Below are 20,508 nucleotides of genomic sequence, written 5' to 3' on the forward strand. Positions count from 1 at the left end.
CTTCGAAAAATAACTCTGCCTTGGCTAATGAGAACAAGTTTAAGTAGAAACGTTCATGATATCTAGTAGCACGTGTTTAACAGAATATCCCATCATCAACAAAGGTAATACACAACAAACTATCGAAAATATCGAATTATTTTTCAAAACTAATGTTTAAAGAAAATGAATAAATCTCTAAAAACTGTTTTCCAGCAATAACAATTGAAGAATCCTTGCTACCCAGTCAGTAAGTCAATGTCGAAATCGGGTCCAGTTGCTAACGCCAACGACACCTGTCAATCGCCTCAAGCTAGGAGAATCGTTTGATACTTAAAATGTAAACGTTGTCGCGCCTTCTCTGCAGGGTGCCATCACGGATTTCGATTTTTTTTTCTGCTGATTCCGATTTGGTGAATTTCCTTTTCATCATCAACCACTTATCCTCCGTCCGAGCGCGAGCACCCACCCACTCACCGTTTCCTTCGAAATCCATTGAATCCTCGTTCGATGAGGTGAGATTGCTGTATTTGCAAGTATGGGGGGGGGCGCACCTTTGTGATTTCATTGATTTGGGGATCGAGCTGTGGGGAAAACGCAAACGAGAACAGCCAACCGAGAATCGACGTGTGTCCTTCACGTGAAAAGCGCAATTCGACCTACCTACAGAGCACCAGTCGTCGGAAATTTTAAACTTAACCGTTCCAAAAATTTGGTCGTTTTAGTTACAATATGCAACATATTCTGTTAGTGTTTTCATAGAGACGTTTTTATCCGAAAATTATTCGTATTCTATGTCTGTCTGCAAATGTACATGATTTGAAAAGAAAACCCATCAAGACTAACCATTTCAATGTTATTTCGTGAATCAGTGTAATAAGCAAGGGAGACTGGCGAGTGAAGCAGCAGCACCCGCTAATCCGATCGTCGGACGGGGTTGGTGGTCGGACGGTTTGGCAGGAAATTAAAATCGACATATTTGTGTGCTATCGGGCGAACGATACGGATACAAAAACATACACACATACACCCGCACACAAACGTCCGTCGGCCGTGCCTCCCGATAGATAGTTCCGGGGAATACGAATAAACGGGTAGTGGCCGGAATTGTGATACCCATTTAGGCACGGTGCGCTTATATGTGGCATTAGGGTGCCCCGGAAATATAATCATTGAGGGAGATCCTGCCTGTCATCGTAGATCCCCGTGTCAGTTTAGCGATCTATTTGCGATTAGGTGCAGCTGTAGGCGAGATTGATTAGAATTTCTCACATGCCGGAATGGCACACTTCAATCAACACGCCCTAGTGCGCAGGGATTCAAGACCTTGTCGAGTGTTAATGGTGTATCAATGCAAAAGCAAATTCAACCAAAAATATTGACAGTCTAATAGAACTAGTTTCGGGCAAGGTAAATCGCACAGATGGAGTTGAAGTTTGCAATAATGGAAAGTTTATTGCAGTACAGAGGTGCATAATTTGTAGGCAAAATTAACAATAAAATGAATACGCTGCTACAGATCTATTTGCCGATACATCATGTCGTTAATAATTTCAAGATTCTTTTACTGCTGTGGAGTGTTGCTTCGTAAAATGCACCGAGGCCCAGTTCTGTACATAAATGTGCATAATTCAAGGCAGCATATTTAAAGTACCCTTTACGGAACTACTCATTCGGTACCCCCTGATAAGCATGCACAAATTTTGATATATTGTGAACTAGCGAAAAATTCCCAGCTTTGCCCGAGTGTTTGTTTGCAAATAACACATTACTGAACTATTGTTTCTTTTTCCTCATCCACTGATCCAAAGTTGTATTTTTGTTTATACAAACCCTGAGCAGCACAAGTCAGACAAAAGTTGTTACAGCAACTTGATTGTGACTGAATCTGGTCACATATGAATTGCAGTTACCTGTGCGGAACATGTGTGCAGCTACGGATCCCAAGACGAATCGATTAGGGAGGAAATTTTGCAAATCAGTCAACCCGTTCTTGAACTAAACCATCAGGAAGAGAATTTCAACTTATTTTTATCCTGGGTCTTTGTGAGGTGAAACTTCATACTATTTTCCGTGTTTTGCCGTCCAAATGTCAAAAACGATAAATCTCGGGATACAAACATCGATTTGTCCAATCTGATAGAACTCCCACGCAAACCATCACCACAGACTGGTAGGGGATGCCTTCTGGTACTGTTGCTTGTGCAACAAAGAGGAAACGAATGTCCGTAATTTTAACTCGTGTATTTGCAGGAACGGTTAAAATTTCCCTAAAATAAGCGTTGTTATGTAATTATTATTTAAGAGTACAATGTAATCTTACGTTTTGTGAGGGTTTCCGTTTACAAATTTGATTTTCGGTCCGCAATGTACGTAGTAGTTCTGTATGCGTTTGACATTAGAAATGAGAAATTTGTTTAAGCTAATACAATTCATTTTTTACCTCAATTCTTGATTTCGACGGTTATTATCAAACCATTGAGAGCACCTTTTGTGCGGTTGCAGATGTGTAACCTACATTCAACGAATTGTAGTATCAAAGCTATTTTACTATCATTTAAGGAGGATTAGAAACTTACTAGGGTATGCTAAGTCACTAGTTTAGGATAGTTCGTAAGGTAGCATATAGAATTCACTGATTTAGATAAGTTAAACAACAATTTCAATAATTTCAAAACTTATTTCTATCCGCACGATGATATATCTTCAATTATGATAGTCAATCGTCCCCTGTCAAATAGTTCTCTCTATCTCCGTAAGCCATCGCTAGAATCGTTGACGCAAGATAGTCTTCCAGCAGGTACGCTGCTCATTGCGGTTGATCCGTAGGTGCGGGTTCGCGTAATGGGTGTACGCAACAGGACATGGCGGTATGGGATGGGACCTGGGATAACGCGCGCAGGACATAATTTTACCGGCTCCAGATCTACAGATCGTAATCGATGAGTTTCTGGTAGATGCGATTGACCGTGAACCAAACCGCGGGCTGTTATGGCAGCGACTTCGAATTGGCTGATGACGTTGCACTCCTCGCGCAACGGCGCTCTGATATGCAGAGTAAGCTCAACGACCTTGCCTAGCGCTCCTCCTCGGCAGGTTTAGTCATCAACGTCAACAAAACCAAATCGTTGGATGTAAACACGGTGACTCCTTCCAGTTTCACAGTAGCCGGGCAACCAGTGGAGAATGTTGAAAGCTTCCAATATCTTGGTAGCCAAATGGCGTCAGACGGCGGTACCAAGATCGACATAGGCGCACGGATCAAGAAAGCAAGGGCTGCCTTTGCGAGTTTAAGAAATATCTGGAAAAGCAGACAGATAAGTGAACGCACCAAAATACGAATTTTCAACTCTAACGTGAAATCTGTGCTGTTATACGCTAGCGAAACATGGTGTGTATCAGTGGAGAACACTCAACGACTGCAGGTGTTCATCAACAGATGCCTGCGGTATATAATTCGGGCCTGGTGGCCTCACAACTGGATCTCAAACAACGAGCTCCATCGTCGTTGTCACCAGAGGCCGATAGCAACAGATATTCGGGATCGGAAGTGGGGCTGGGTCGGCCACACTCTACGTAGGGGCGGAAACGAAATCTGTAAACAAGCATTAGACTGAAACCCAGCGGGACATCGCAGCAGAGGCAGACCCAGAGGCTCATGGCGGCGAAGCCTCAATAAAGAAATAAAAGAAGTCGACCGAAATCTAACCTGGCAACAGGTTAAAGCGATAGCCGGGCAACGCTCAGGATGGAAATCTTTCAAGTCGGCCCTTTGCACCACCGGAGGTGTACAGGATCCATAAGTAAGATCTACAGGAAATTCAGAAAAAGATTGGCCGGCTGAAGAACAACAAAGCCCCTGGGGTTGACCAACTACCAGGAGAGCTATTTAAACACGGTGGTGAGGCACTGGCTAGAGCGCTGTACTGGGTCATTACCAAGATTTGGGAGGAGGAAGTTTTGCTGCAGGAGTGGATGGAAGGTGTCGTGTGTCCCATCTACAAAAAGGGCGATAAGCTAGATTGTAGCAACTACCGCACAATCACATTGCTGAACGCCGCCTACAAGGTACTCTCCCAAATTCTATGCCGTCGACTAGCACCAATTGCAAGGAAGTTCGTGGGGCAGTACTAGGCGGGTTTTATGGGTGAATGCTCCACCACGGACCAGGTGTTCGCCATTCGCCAAGTACTGCAGAAATGCTGCGAATACACCGTGCCCACACATCATCTATTCATCGACTTCAAAGCCGCATATGATACAATCGATCGGAACCAGCTATGGCAGCTAATGCACGAACACGGATTTCCGGATGAACTGATACGGTTGATCAAGGCGAGGATGGATCGGGTGATGTGCGTAGTTCGAGTTTCAGGGACATTCTCGAGTCCCCAGCTATTTGGCTTCGCCGAAGACATAGATATTATGGCACGTAACTTTGAGAGGATGGAGGAAGCCTACATCAGACTGAAGTGGGAAGCTAAGCGGATCGGACTATTGATGACTCGTCGAAGACGAAGTAGATGATAGGAAGAGGTTCAAGATACGACAATGTGAGCCACCCACCGCGGATTTGCATCGGTGGTGACAAAATCGAGGTGGACGACTGCGGTTAGCCGGGCACGTAGCCAAAATATCGGACAGGAACCCGGTTAAAATGGTTCTCGACAACGATCCGACGGGCACAAGAAGGCGAGGTGCACAGCGGACAAGGTGGATCGATCAGGTGGAAGATGACTTGCGGACCCTTCGTAGACTGCGTGGTTGGCGACGTGTAGCCATGGACCGAGCCGAATGGAGAAGACTCTTATATACCGCACAGGCCACATCGGTCTTAGTCTGAATAAATAATGAATAAAGAATAATAATGTGACAAAATCGGAAAAAAAAGTTTTCCATTTTTTAATTCATTCCACAAATATCGGGACTAATTTGCGATTTGGGCGTAACTTATTTTGTAAACAAACGAACGGTTGCGGTTCGTTTGAGCTTCAACCGGCAACTCGAAAGAGGCACCGGTCAAGTGCTACCTTTGTCTGTTCGCATGTTAAGCCTGCAAGGCCGTACATATAGAGGTCGTTATGGATCTCACCAGCGATGCTTTCATAGCCGCACTCAGGAGGTTCACCGCAAGACGCGGAAGGCCAGTTCTAATACTTTGCGACAACGCTACCAACTTTCAAGGATGTTATCGATCATTTAGTAATCTGCCTTCGATCATTTAGTAGTTTGTCAACAACTCATTCCAGAGGCTAAATTTAAAAATGTGTTATATGGTGAACTTTTAGTACAAAGGTTTATCTATAACTCTGCCTAACAGTTCGTTGTTTGAATTTCACTAATAACGGAGTTATAGCGCTAGTAGCACCAACTTAGACTAAATGATTGCGTATTTTGTTATCATTTAGTATAAGTATAGCAACTAGCACCGTAACTCCTTTAATAGTGGAATTCGAACATCGACCTGTTAAGGAGAGTTGTAGAAAAGCCTTCGCACTAAAAGTCCACCATATAACACATTTTAAGATTAGGCTTCTGGAATGAGTTATTGAGAAACTACTAAATGATCGAACGAAGATTACTAAATGATCGATAACATCCTTGCCAACTTTGTTGGAGCGCGAAGACATTTTTCGGCAAGATCATTTCCAGGACCGTGTGTCAACATAGCGGCTCTAGACTCAATTGAGTTTAAGTTCATTCCCGCCAGATCTCCCAATTTCGGCGGCTTGTGGGAAGCCGCAGTGAAGTCGGTGAAAGGACATATGCGAAGAGTAATCGGAAACAGAATGCTGAAGTGCGATGAAATGCAAACTGTTGTTACACAGATTGAAGCTTGCTCTAATTCGAGGCCGTTAACTCCAATGAGCAACGATCCTACGGATTTGGAGGTTCTAACGCCGGGGCACTTCCTCATCCAGCGACCGCTCACTGCAGTGCCTGAACCAAATCTCAGCGAGCTGCCAGAGAATAGGCTCAGCAGATGGCAGCGGGTTCAGCAATACAGCCAGGTGATCTGGAAACGTTGGTCGACGGATTATTTATCAAGTCTACAGAGTCGTGATAGATGGACGAGAAGCAGGAACAACCTCACTGTTGGTACAATGGTACTCTTAAAAAAAGACAACGTTCCACCGCTGAAATGGAGGGTGGGACGAGTCACGGAGGTTTATCCAGGTGCTGACGGGAACGTGAGAGTAGTCACGGTCCGTACGAAGAAAGATGGGTCACATCGCAGAGTAGTGTCGAAAATTTGTAATCTTCCCATTCGAGATGGCCAACCGGCCGCAGAAGGACAGTAGTTTCTGAACAAATAAGTATTATCGCCCCCGTTGGGGCACTTTGGCATCTTGCGGTGTTACCCGCCGCTATCTATTTATTTATTTATTTATTTCGTCAAGCATTGTAGACTACAAACACATTGTTTCACTTAAACACTATCTGTTTTAATCACTAGACAACTATTATGCTATACTATTCATTGTTTTCCTCACTAGCGTGTTAGACATTGATATGCCGATGACCTCACAATATTTATAATATATGTTCATCATAGAGTTGAGCGGTCCATTTTTAGCATAGGTTGTGCGTTGCAGATTTAGTTGAAATAAGTCACGATTTCTCAAGGTACGCGTAGGTGCATAAAAGTTCAAGCCTGACAGAAGGCTTTCTGCTTTTATCTGATGTGAGATTAAACCATTAACGAATGTTACACAACCAACTTCTCTTCTTTTCTTAAGTGTTTTGATATTAATTAATAGGCACCGAGATTCATATGACGGAAGCGGTAGGGTTGACCAACCTAACTTTCTAAGAGCAAAAAGCAAAAACTGTTTTTGTACTGATTCGATTCGATTTGAGTGTACTTCTTGATAGGGTGACCAGACAATGCTACAGTATTCTAATATTGATCTGACGTAGGACACATAGAGTGTTTTTATCGTGTAAGGGTCATTGAAATGATAACTGAAACGTTTAATGAATCCAAGCATGTTATGTGCTTTATGAATAATGACGTTATAATGTTCTACAAAGGTCAACTTGGAGTCTAATAATAACCCTAAGTCTCTCACTTTTGTGCATCGTATAATTCGTTCCTGGCCTAGCTTACAGGTAATGTTTTGTAATATCTGCTTTCTAGTAAATGAAATTATGCTACATTTTTTCACGTTTATATCGAGAAGGTTTTTTGAGCACCAGTTATAAAAATCGTCAATTTCTTGTTGAAATACGGCTAAGTCAGCATCATCACAAATTTCCATGTACAATTTCATGTCATCGGCATAAATAAGGACCTTAAGGCGTTTTAATATGAGTGTTATATCATTAACAAAAAGAATGAACAATAATGGACCTAAGTGTGATCCTTGTGGTACACCAGAAGTAACTTTAATTGGCGAAGACAATTTATTATCTTTGAAATGACTTCTCTGCTGTAATGAAAGCTTGCCACATCATGATAAAACTTTACAGGTCCTCTGTGGGCTTTAATGTACGGAAGAATACGCATTTTTAGGAACTTCTGCTTGGGAATTCATAGTCGTGTTTGTCACGAAAACCTTGGATTTTTGTCTGCAGCAGCAAATACCTTGCCAGATCATTAGTTTTCTTGCGAATTTATCGCCAAAAACTTGCTCGTTACAGCACCTCGTCCAGTAGCTTTATAAAACTTTTGTCCGGGAAGCTGCACAAAATCCAATTTCAACGATTTTGCGATTTTTTAACCTGACCTTCGATTCACGGCTTCCATTGCGTATAACTTCCTTCAAACAAAATGAATCGCGACGAAATTTTCAGTACTAAAAGAGGAGACATTTCACAACAAACTGCTGTCAAAACATTCCAGTTCCGACCACTAGGAGCGCTACAGTAAAATAAACAGTGCGTCCCAATATTAAATGACTCAAGCTTTACAGTTCTGCATCTGTGAGTGATTTAATTATTACAAAAATACAAACTACCTAACATTATACACATTGGAAAAAAAACTTTAAAATTTTGTTGGTTGATAAAAGCTGGACGATATTAAAAATAGAACGGAAAAACATCAGGTACGGTGGGAAGGGTCGTCATCCACTTCGAAGTCCCTCATCAGTGGACTTAGGCCGAGTGCCAGTTTTGATAATCGAAATCAGATGATTTGACAAAGTGCGCAATTCTCTGGTGATAAGATTACTATAGCCAGTTAGACCTGAACTTAGAGTAAAACATCATATAACCTCGAGCAGTACAAGTCAGGTAAATCTGGTTGCAGCAACTTGATTGCGACTGAATCTGGTCACATATGAGTTACAGTAACCTATGTGGAATATGTGTGCTTTTAGGGACATAACCAATTGAGAAAAGCGCAAGACATCAGACCGAAAGGTTTTCATGACCCGTCCAGAGCAGATCTTGTTATAGATACGGTTGAGAAAAAGAGGTCCTATGGCCCGGGTAGCCTGGTCACTGGGAAGAGGGACATACAACCCTGAAAATTCAGGGAGGTCCGCAAATCCCGAAGGACACCCGGGTGGAGGTGCCTGGGAGCCCCAAGCTGGCATCTTGTTTCTGTGGTACAATTCTCAATTTTAAGGGTAGCAGATGAGAACAGCTATACTAGCGACTAGGGCGTCACGAATGCTGGATGGTATACCGTACTTGGACCAAAGAAATTCGAATTGAGGTCACCAGCAAATTACGTGTTCAACGAAGTTTTGAACTTCACATACTTCGCAAACTGTCCGGGAGGGCTCCCTCCGAAATTGTGCGAGAATCGGGTGTGACCGGTACGGAGATGAGAAATAATTTGCTGGTCCTCATGGCTGGGTAGGTCGTTCAACGGAGTCGTATTTTTTCGGAGTTGAGTGGTGTTGGATGCAACCCACTGCCTCTTCGAGTCCTTTGACAATGTTCTTAAGAGCCACGCACAATTGATACGTTTGCGTACGTTTTGACAATTTCTCCGTGGGAAATACGCACTTCTAGGCAAAAACGACAACTGTTTATTTAAAGTTTTGTGGACTGTATTCACTGTATATAACGAACACGCGGTGCACTGCGGTACAGTGACTCGCAAAGAAAATGAATTAATTATCCAACATACCGGCCACATTGAGGTCACTCAATTCTACAAACTGACATTTCTAAAACCTTAATTTTATTAGTTCAACACTTTCGTCGACGTCGATCTCCTTGGAATCAAAATTCTGTCCTCTCGAAAGGTAGCATATCGTGAGAGACGTTTTTCGATAGCTGTTACGATAATGAACTGATTCGGGGTGCTACAAGCCATGATAAATTTCTTTTAATAAGCCCCAATTGCGGGGGGCACCGGTTTTGATGATGCATTTCAACTTGTTTTACACAGCTGTGCGAAAAAATGTTGGTCCCCAACATAAAATGAGCGAGAACAACGTGTTTTACCAAACTCCCTCGGTGGTGGCTGCCTATCCGAATCAGTATTTTTTTTCAACTTGTATACAAGTGCATTAGTTTTGTTTTCATGGCTTGTTATGATTCGAAAAGGTTTTTGCCTCTCTTTTATCGTTCTTCGTTATCTATTGAGAGCGATTTCTGCAAACCCTGCCCGAGGGGCATGTAACGCAGTGCTGGAGTGGCTGTGGTACGGCAAAGTAACGTTGAAGTCTTCGACGAAGCTTTCTGTTAAATAGAAAAACCGATTGGGATCCGGAAAACCATGGGGTGTTGGAGAACATAACTTTAAGCGTGGCCCCTGGCGAATGCGACATGAAATGCCGTCAGTTGCCAATTGTGCCCCTAATGGGGCCATACTTAGCCTTATTTTCTGCAGTAGATTCTTGGAGACGAACGACGATTGTTGACGGCTAGGGTTGATCTTCACTGATCATGATGACTTCATAACGGTGTGCTAGGGATGGATCCAAATCTGTTGAAGAATAACAACGCTTTGGATCCGGAATATGCATTTTAACATGGAGAAACGTAACTCAGGTATCGGCCCCCTCGGCAGATGTGACTGGCTAGCCACGAGATTGCCAACGGTTGCCCCAAATGGGGGCAGGAAATACTTATTCTGATTTGTTGTAGACGGATGGATGTTGGGTTGTCCAGGCATACGTGCAGCAGACAGCGACTATCGAAGGGGAGCAGATCAGTTTGTTTCTAATGACACAGAAGAGAATATACGTAACTTGGGGTTAGCCCCCTGGTGATAATTTTGTTTCATGCGAGAGAAGTCATTTCAAAGATAAGATAACGGGGTGGATTTCTTTGAAAAGGACGTCAAAACACCCAACTGCCCTTAGTTTCGCCCAATTAAGAAATATTGGGCAATTGTCAAGCAGAAGTTGAAGGAGAGTGTAAATGTGACTAAGGAGGCCGCAGTTAGGAAGAGATGGTGAAACAAAATGGCCGCTCAGTTAATCCAACAGAGTGTCCAAAATATGATGAGTGGTGTTCGAAAAAAAGTTCGAGATTTCATAAAAACTAAATTGGAATATTTTTTTTCGCTTTTTACGGTTCATTTTCAGTACCTAACATTTTTATTTCAATAATATGGTTCCGAAATAAATCAGTTTTTTTGCGTCCCATTTTTAAATGACTCAAGCATTAGATCCCTTCAAAATTCACACATAAAAGTAAAAAAGATAGCTGAAATCGTTTGGGATCAAGCTGAACTTTGTCCACATGACCATCAGGCGATACCAGAAAACGTTCTCGACCGAAAACCGTGTGAGATCCTATCGGCCGCGTTCGGCGTAAACGCAACGAGCCATCAAGGTCGTGAGGGACCGGATTCGGCGCTCAATCTAGGAAACAGCTGTTGATCTTAACGTTTCTATCGGGACCGCTCCTACCATACTCTGAACAAGGCATTTCGCAGGCTTCCAGCAATAATTGAAGCCAAGATTATCCTCTCTCGGCACGCTAGTCAGGAATTCGTTTATTTTCGGACGAGAAACTTGTGCTGCAGCAATCGAAAAATATCCGGGTGTGGGCTCTAACTTTCATATACTCAGTGACTGAGTAAAATTGTATTGCCGTCTCTTTTCTTCCCACGGAAATTTTACTCAATTTCCGTCAAAAGCAGGATTACGCATAGTTTTGAGTTGTCCTGCTTTTGACGGAAATTGAGTAAAATTTTCGTGGGATAGAAAGAGAGGGCAATATAATTTTACTCAGTCACTGAGTAAGTAAAAGTTATCGTGAGGAACAGTGTTTCGTGCCACGCGTTCGAGAAACGTTCGAAGCTCATGCATAAGTATAAGAGTGGGTCATTTAAAAAAAATCACAGCCTCACAATTAGAAACACCAATTTTATACAATATCTGTTTGAGTAGCTTACTTTCTTTTTCATTAGAATTGTAGTCTTCTGTATTGTAATTGTAATAATTGTTTTAGGTGGAGAGAAGAAAGATGATTTTTAAGCTATTTAAAGATGTCGATACACGCTCAAACAATTTTGACTAATGTTTAGCCGAAACCTGTTTGATCGACATACATATTAAAAGTTAATTTAACACTCAATAGACATTTCTAAATATTTGATTAAATAAAATTTTCCAAATTTTCCGTTTGAAAAACAAGTCAACAACTTGCATATGGTTTCGGTTTTTTTGGTGTACGGAATCGGTAACAAAAATGCTATTGATTATAGATAAATAGAAAGTTCGATCACTAGCTTGAACGCAAACTCAACGTGAAATACTCAGAAGAGGAATAGAGTCCCAACAAACGCAACAGTTCAAACATAAAACAAAGAAAGTAAACGCAAAGTGAATGCAGTTTTGTCGTGATTCTCTAAGTTGATGTTCGATCGTACAGCAAACAATACAAAGAAGAGTTAGAGAGTTTAGACGGAAATCATAACGGAAGTATTGAAAAACCAACCTAAAATGAATGATAGAACAGTTGGAAATTGAAATCTTACTTCTTTTTTCTTTTTCTTCCGACCAAAACCAGTCTGAAAAAATGTATTACATTGTTTACGTTAGTTTGTTTTGCTGCGATTTGTTATGTACTTTTGGTAATTCGCTAGATAAATAAATAAGAGCTTGGAATGCGCGCTAGTTGATGTCGAAAGATTAAAACTGGTTACTGAGTGGTAATACAAAAACAACAAAAATAACACCGATCTGCTGTTGTTGTGTTTTGTGATTTGTTTTGTAGTTGTTGTATTTGTTGTTGTTGATATCGGTACTCGTCATTGGATGTAGGAAAAACAAACGCAAAACGCTAATTGATAAAATGTAGTATGGAATCTAATTATTTAGCAAAAACTTGTGGTTGCAGTTGCGGTGAGATCTAATTCATTAGCTGGTTGTTTGTTGTTTCACTTTGTTGTAAAGCAAGTTTGACATTTGCTTACGATAGGCGTTCGAATTTAGTAATTTTGGGGCATGATTTGATTGGATTCTGTTCTAATAAGGAATTGGTATTCGATTCGGTCAAATTTAGCTTAAAAGGCGCATCTATGCTCTAATCTGGCGTTCAGCGTTTCGAGCATTAATTATTGGTAAACAAACAAACTGGTGATGCTTTACTAGGCGATTCAGCGTTTAACAATCTAACTATAGTTGGCGGTTACTTCATAAAGGTGGAGCAAATCGTGATAATTTTTCGAGTGAATCAGTGTGAGTGTAGTAACGTGTTTCAATATAGGTGTTTGGCAGTTCAAAATACTAAAGTATGGCGAATAGAGCTGGAGATCTAAGGATTGTTGAGTCAAAAGTGTAATGGTGAGTATGGTGGCAGCTAGGCATTCATTATTCAATCCAATTAATATGGAAACGAATCTGATTACTTTTTTTCTGTTTGGGGTAAAGATTGCTGATTCATTAGCGAGGGATGACGATATGGGAGCGAAATCGTTGATTTTTTGATGAGTTGAGCGAAGTATGGGTGGAGAACTAGACGACGACCTGGAGGATTTGCGAATCAATCAAACGAAATAAAATACCAATTTGATGAAACTAATGTTCCATCCCACAGATAAATTTTGAACAGACTTCTTTTGAAACACTTGCATTTTATTGCAACTATCCAAAAGATTCTAACTGGCCAATCTTTGAGCGACTATGCTTGCTTTTTCGAGCGCATGAGATAGAACATTTTTCAGAGCAAACAAAATATGAAACAAACAGAAGAAATGTGCGATTGTTCAAGTTTTTTTTTGTTAACGAAATATAAACAGTCCAATTCACTAACAAGAACTATAACAGCTATCTGATATGAAATCGAAACTGAAAATAAAAATGCATTTGGCATCAATCATGTGAGCCGCAGGTTCTGACCTGGCGAGAAAGGGCACCGTTGTCTCATTCACAATTCGCAAAAGATTTCGAGCGTTTTCTCAGATTGAATATAAACGAAAAAACAGAAAACACGATACAAACAACGACTGATTGACGGAAAAGCGGTTAATATACAGAAGACATAATGCTTGTGAAGAAAATACCATCGAAATATACAATATATGTACAACTAAAGCAGTTTTCGAGTTAGATATCAAGAAAGAAGTATTTAACGAAACTCAAACTATGTCTGAGAAAAAAAAGTTCAATATAATTTATGCTTAGAGCAGGCTACCCACAGTTCCACGATGTACACCCAGATTTTTTATGCTGTTGGAGTTCATTAATTTCTCGGTTGACCTGAACTGTCGCAGTTTTTAAATGCAACCTAATTTTTTTTTTATTTTCTTGGTAATCTTTTCGTGTGGTTAACTTATTGGTTCTTTGACGTTAAAACCTGGGTGTACTGTGTCTTAAGATTGATCGTATAAATAAACTCAAATTAAACTTTAAAGTTATAGCAACAAACAACTCTGTTCGTTTATTTTGGCAGACGTCTATTTGCAAAAAACTGACATTTTCGGAAGATGGACGATTCTCATATCTATTTGGCGTTCACTTTCAAGTTTACTTTGAGTTTTATTTACTGCCAGTGGGCTTGCTCTTGTCTACGCGAATGTTTAGTCAAAGTCTTTAAAATGACAATCCATGGTATCATTAGAAAACAATAAAATTAAAGAAACTTCTAAACTAAAAAGAAACTTTCTAGATCAATGAAACAAACAAAACAAGGATGACACAGGTTATGACATATTTTTGATACAGGGTACTCAAACGAATGATTTATTGGTAGGTACAATAGTGTGAGGACGAAGATGAGCTTCTGAGGCGAGAATCTCAAAGAGAATGATGGTAACGAGGAAACAATTTTGAATATTTTACTAGCGAATGATGGTATTTTTTTAGAATTGTTTCATTTTTTTTTGTTACTGAGCATCAAAGCGTTGAATAGCGTAAATAACACAGATGAAAAGAGGAATAGTGAAAAATAGATAGAGAAAACCAGGGGCAGAGCGGACTAGAAATACATCAAAGCAGAAAGCTGGGTGCTGCGAAAGCTACAACAGAGGTGGGAAGGGGGAAAGGAAAAGTATTTGAGCTTCAGCTTCAAGCATTGGGAGCATGTTGAACACGGGGTCGGCAGAAGGTTAGTGGAAGCGTTTATGTAAAGCATTATAGCGGCAGTAGTAGTACTGTCTAGTTAGTTAGTGTTCTACGGAATTAATGTAGAGAGAAAAAGAAAATAAAACAAAAATTCAAAACAAAAGCAGACAAAACGGGCTGAGATCCCGGCTTACCTCCCCCTCGGCTCGCTTCTTTTCCAATTCGCGCTGTTTTGCTTCGGCATCTGCGATGCGTCTCTCGATTGCTGCTAATGATTCACGGGTGAAAGGACGGAACAAACTACGTTCTTCCTCAGATATCGAATCGGAGTCTTCGTTCATTGTCTATATGGCCAACAATGAGAGCCTCAGATTTCCAAGGCCTGTGGAGGAGAAAAAGAGAAGGTAGAAGTAGAAAATGGTTAGTATTTTACTATAAGAAAATAATCAAAACAAAAACAATTTGTTTTATAGAGGAAATGTGCATTGAAGGATGCTATTCGCACAGAACTTTTGAAGTCCGTACCACCCTTAAAACAGTGATAATCTGAGCAAGATTTTTTTATGTACAGGTTATCCGACTTGTCAATATCCCCAACTCAGCCATCTTGGATTTTTGTATGGAATTTATGCTCGTTTGTTTACGTTTTGCACTGAAAATGTATGTTTCCCCCCCGCGCTGGTTATTCCCATCTACTGACGAAGTCGGATAACCTGTATATAAAAAAATCTTGAGTCTGAGAACGCTGAGACCAGTGCATGGTAAAATAGTTTTGTTAGAAGTGTGCGCCGCCGCGTCACTTCACCGACAGTTAAGGCTCCCCCAGACCTAAGCGATTTCATCGCCGCGACGGCGACAACTAGCCGCTGCGATTCTATCGTTGGGTCGCTGCTGGCAATGTTCCATTTATGCTTCCATACCAACGGCGTAGAATCGCAGTTGCTAAGCGATAGAATCGCGTCGCGTGTGTTTGTAGGAACCTCAATTGACTTTCCCGTCAAAAAATGTTATTCCATCCATATTTTTTAAGCCTCTAACTATTTTTAAAATCGAAAACAAAAACAAAAAATGCTGCACGTGTGAACCGGCCTGAAAAATTTACCCGATGTTCGTTCAAAATCGGGCCAATCCTTTTTCGATTTAAAAACTAGTTAGAGGCTTCAAAAATATAGGTTCTTTGGGAAAGTTGACCTTAAATAAGCCAAAGAATCAACTGAAACAATAAAACGGGAAAGGTCAATTCCACACGGGCAAACAAACTACCAAAACATTAATTTAAAGAATATATACTTTAAGGTACCACCAAGCACAAGCGACGACGTGACTTTGACTGCTGCTGTCGCTGTGCTACTTGCATACAGTGATCAAACGATAGAGTAGTGGCCAGTGTTTTTCCCCTTGAAAAAGACACAATCCCCGTGTCGAAACGTCGGGTAAATTAAAAACTTGTTGTAATAAGTGCAAGACTGAGTAGCCGTTCAATAGATTAAAGTGTTAGGAAATGTACATCAAAACACTCTGATTATCAAACACTCTGGCAGTCAAGGGGTCGTAGAGCAAAATCGTTCAAAAAAGTCTCTTATGTTTTAGTCTTCTTGCCCTCAGATACTTTCAATCTATTCTACAAGCAGTCTAAGTGGTTGAAACAGTGACCCATTCTAACCTCCATTTGTCCCATTGTCATCCCCGACGACGGTACTAGCAGACCCGACGAACTTCGTTTCGCCTAAAATTGATTTATTCTTTGATTAGTTCTCGAATTATGCAGAAATTTCTGTTTCATTTGTATGGGAGCCCCTTCCATTTTCAAAGCAGGGAGGGGTCTCAAACCATCATAAGAACCTTCCCCGGCCCCAAAAACCACTGCATACAAATTTTCACGCCGATCGGTTCAGTAGTTTCCGAGTCTTTAAGGGTCAGACAGACAGAAATTCATTTTTATGTATATAGAAGAGAAGATATTATATTTTTTTTTATAAAAGTTAACAAACAGCATTAACTATATTGCTAGGGAATTTTTAATAAATTTTTAAAATTTATCCAGTTTTATTCGAATAAAATAATGTGGATAACTTATTTTCGATACAGTCATTACAAGTCAATAATATTATGGGTCTTAGTGAACGATTTAGTAAAGATATAGGTATTTGAGATAGTTGGCCCCAAGGCTTATCACTCAGCCACGTTCAACGTTGATTGACAACAATCCCTACATACATTTCTAGTGATGTAAACACTTGTGATATCATTTGGTCTAAATGCAACTAAGTAAAGGGCTGCGAAATGGTGAGTTGACATCCGGGAAGGGGCGCCAGCTAAGGGTTGCGTACTTAGCTGGTAGTGCATCCTGGGCACTGTTGTCCTTCTGACATCAGCTAGAGTGAGAGGGTGCGTCCTGTGGGGTCTGCCTAGGATGTGGTGGGGTTCGACAGTGGGCTCTGTTGAACTTCTATAAAAAGCTGCATGTGTCCCCAAGCAGGCCCTATCAAAGCGACCGTGTGCCGCTCAAAGCGCACTAGCCTAGTCCTGGTGTTGGGTGGGACTTTAAACAAATTTGACCCGACTGATCGAGCGTCTGTTCACCAAGGAGGTGTGGCTCCAACAGCGTCTGTTCTGGCATCCAGCGGCTGAGTATAAAATGCTATTGCCCGGAAGCTATACCTAAGATGGCAGCCCCATCCCGGTGGATAGGGAACCTTGGGCCAACAACCTACTGTTCCCGAAATATCAATTTGTTCGAGAATCCGATAATAACCAACTAAGTAATCAAGAGCTTGGACAGGAGCTTTCCAATCAAATTTTCCAGATTAAAAAGTTTTGGAATATGGGTGATCTTTTTTGTCAAAAGATACACAAATAGCATTACTTGAACACTATTTTTAACTTCCATTGCGAGAAATCGTTGACGTTTGTTTATTAGGACGAACTTTTCACCTCGCGTTTTCAAGGGCACCACTATCAATACTGAAGCAACGAGCAGCTGTCATCTTTTTATTCTATGCTTGCTGCGACGCAGCAAAGCCAAAATAAAAAGATGACAGTTATTCGTTGCTTCTTTGTTGAGATTGGTGCCTCTGAAAATGCGAGGAAAAATTTATTTGGATTCTGCAGTTTCACCTTAAATCAACCAGTTTTTATGCTATCATGTCAAACTAGATTAGTTTCAAAGTTTTCTACCTCTTGAATCTAAACGTTTGTGCCATTATCAAGCACAAAATACTAATCTAAACGTTGTTTCTACATGAACTTTCAGGTACATTTTACGTGCACACGTAACCGCAAATTCTTCAGAAAATTCAGGTGAAACTTACATGTCCAGTGTATTATACCTAAAACTCAGGTAGAACTTACCTGATTATCACGTAGAATGAGAAATTTGGCGGAAAATCAAGTAAAAGTTACGTGAATTCCAGGTGAAAAAAATCTAAGTGTTTGTTTCTTTTCAGGGGGAAACAACGTGCAGATGTTTTGTGTATATCGTATAATATGTTTCACGTGATTAGTTTCCTAAATACTGAAAAAAATCTTGTAATACAACAAATTCTCGAAGAGATTTTCAAAATTTTCTTAGTTTGGAATTCCGACAAAAGTGTGGAAGAATCTTTCTGATAGATTAAAAAGAAAAAGAAATATGGGAGAAACACGATAAAAGATTTTGCAGGGCATGAATCCACTGTAATTAATTGCCACTCAAGAAACATACTCATGCAATAGCAAGCATAGCATAGCTTTCAATTAATAACTATATGCTAATATAACGCTAAGTTTAAAATCAGGCCAAGTTCCAGATGAACCGTTTGTTTGAGAAACTGCATATGTAACATTTTTGGCCAAAATGAGTTTTTTATATATTCTGAATCCTCGTCCAAAAATATGTATTCTGGCAAAAAATACGAAAAAAAAATTTTTGTTCAGGAATGTATGAAATTTTTTTCGTTTGTTTGAGAAACTACATATGTCCACGTACTTTGAAGAGCAATTGTGGAGTACTGCTTACATTTTTTGCACTGGAAGTGCCCCAGGGTGTTGAGTTTTGCCAAAAACTATTGATCTGTATCGAAGAAATCGAAAGATTCGGTGCAAATTTGTTCAAAAACAGTTTTTTGTTGTTTTCTCGAAATAGTGTAAAATGGACTTATGCAGTTTCTCAAACAAATGATTCAGATGGAATATAGAGCCATTGAAGAAGATGAAGAATCACGTTTGATTGATTAGGTGATTACATTTTTTTCAAGGCAAACATTTCAAAACATCCAAATTATTTAAATATCATCGTATGTGCAAAATCAACTTCCATAATTAAAAGTACGCAGATTGCAAAAACAAAGCTATGGATATATATTCTATTTACCAAGGTTGGATAGCTGCAACCTATCACATTTCTCCTTCCAAATCCGCATTTTTTTGTGAATTAGAAATTTAAGACTAGACATTAAGACTACACTAAACAGCTACTACACAGCTACGGTACAAATGTTTATCGGAATGCAAAAATGATAAGAATTATCCTTTGTTAACTATTATGACACTATGTAACGTTTAATGCTTTTCTTTAAGTTAACGGCTTAAGCGCCACCTTCGTTCTAGAAGAAACGTTACTCCTTTGAATATCCCGGCATGAGACGACCTAGCCCAAGGCAGGTTGAAACAGTTTTTATTTTCAGAACTAAAGTTTCATTTAAACGCTCATGTATCGACCAAACCTAAAAAGACTGTTGAAATCTTATATATAAAAATGAAATGGTCTGTGTTCGTATCCGCATAACTCGAAAACGGCTGGATGGATGTTTTTCATTTCTTCAGCAGATACATTCGTTATAGTTTCCGACGGGTTTATATGATATTTCCTAATGCGAAAATTACGAGTCAAGTTGAGCAAACCGTGAGAACCTAAAATTGTGATTCCTATGCGAACTTTGTATGGGCAGTTCGGAATGCACATTCTCGCCTACTATGCAGGACAACGTTCGCTGGGTCAACTAGTGATAAATACGTCCAACCAACTCCATCCAAAATTGAGTGGTGGCTAAAGTTTCCCAATTATAAAGCCGGACCAATATTGAAAAATTCTACCATGTGACGACCGACCATGGCGAAGCAAACACTAAACTCGAAATAACGAATGCATTCACATTTATTTTATTCGAAATTTGATTTTTTTTAAATTTTGCAAACGTTGAATTTTTTTAAAGTTCAACATGTTTCAATCTTTATTTTAATTCAATTGATTACTATTTCTTCAGGTTTGCCTAGAGCGTGACGTCACGATTTTTCTAATTGGAAAAATTGATCTTTGCCTAGATTTACTATACAGGCCCTAATAGGTGAACTGAATTGATCTGACCTTGTTCATTGATGTGCGTATCCCTCGACGGGTGATCTAGCGTTTTCCAACGTCGAACGGGAAGGTGATGAACAGAGCACGTGTCGGTTTCAGGCGTGAGACCCCATAATCATCCACTCAGGCATAGGCGCATGTCATCGGGGTGGAGACGTCTCCGGATCTTGGTGGAGTGTGAACTCTTGTTGGTTTAGCTCTTCGCCTCGCCACTTTCCGTATCGTTTCGTGGATATTCCGGACAAACACCGCTTTCAAGCTTGCAGTATCGAGTGGGGTTGATTTTGGCCGTATTTGCCCGACCAGTTCGACGATAAAGCTTTCGTCAAAATCGTTCCGTCAACCTTGTGTCCGTACTAACGTGGTGGAAAATTACCACCCACACGCAATAGTTCTCAAATAGCCTGCACTCGCCGCCCACGTTGTTTGGACTGGGCTTGCCTGACTTCCTTCTATTCAATTAACTTTAATTTAATTTCCTTTTTCTATCGATTTCAAAAAATTCAATTCGAGTTTAGCTATTAGACTAGACCACTATAGTTATTTTTATAAATTTTCCACTTAAAAAACTTTTCTTATCGAAAATTCGACCGATCTCGATCAAGTACTCCACCAGAAAGAAAGCGATATCGCGATTCAAAATGGGACCTGCTTGTAAAATCAGTTACAATAGCAACCCAATTGTTTTACGTTCTTTTTTTGTGCATTGTTCAATTGCGGAGAGAGAGGTTTTCTTTATTTTAAAATTTCCTTTTAGAATTTTTAGGTTTA

At 40.2% G+C, this 20,508-nt stretch overlaps 1 protein-coding gene across 14 annotated transcripts in view; it reads right to left on the reverse strand.

Annotated features, from left to right (window-relative positions):
- The window catches only part of LOC134225629 (sodium channel protein para), a 499,821-nt gene that overhangs the window by 287,871 nt on the left and 191,442 nt on the right, over window positions 1-20,508 (reverse strand). For 8 of the 14 annotated variants that reach the window (XM_062705854.1, XM_062705849.1, XM_062705844.1 and 5 more), the window contains exons 7-8: window positions 14,594-14,781; window positions 11,873-11,905 (exon numbers count right to left, since the gene is read on the reverse strand). In XM_062705854.1, the coding sequence (XP_062561838.1) occupies window positions 11,873-11,905; window positions 14,594-14,740 (180 nt within the window). In that variant the 5' untranslated portion in view covers window positions 14,741-14,781. The remainder of the gene's footprint in view (window positions 1-11,872; window positions 11,906-14,593; window positions 14,782-20,508) is intronic. The other 6 variants (XM_062705853.1, XM_062705850.1, XM_062705847.1 and 3 more) reach the window with 1 other exon arrangement.

This window comes from Armigeres subalbatus, chromosome 3 (assembly GCF_024139115.2).
Source record: "Armigeres subalbatus isolate Guangzhou_Male chromosome 3, GZ_Asu_2, whole genome shotgun sequence".
In the NCBI taxonomy this organism is placed as follows: Eukaryota; Metazoa; Arthropoda; class Insecta; order Diptera; family Culicidae; genus Armigeres; species Armigeres subalbatus.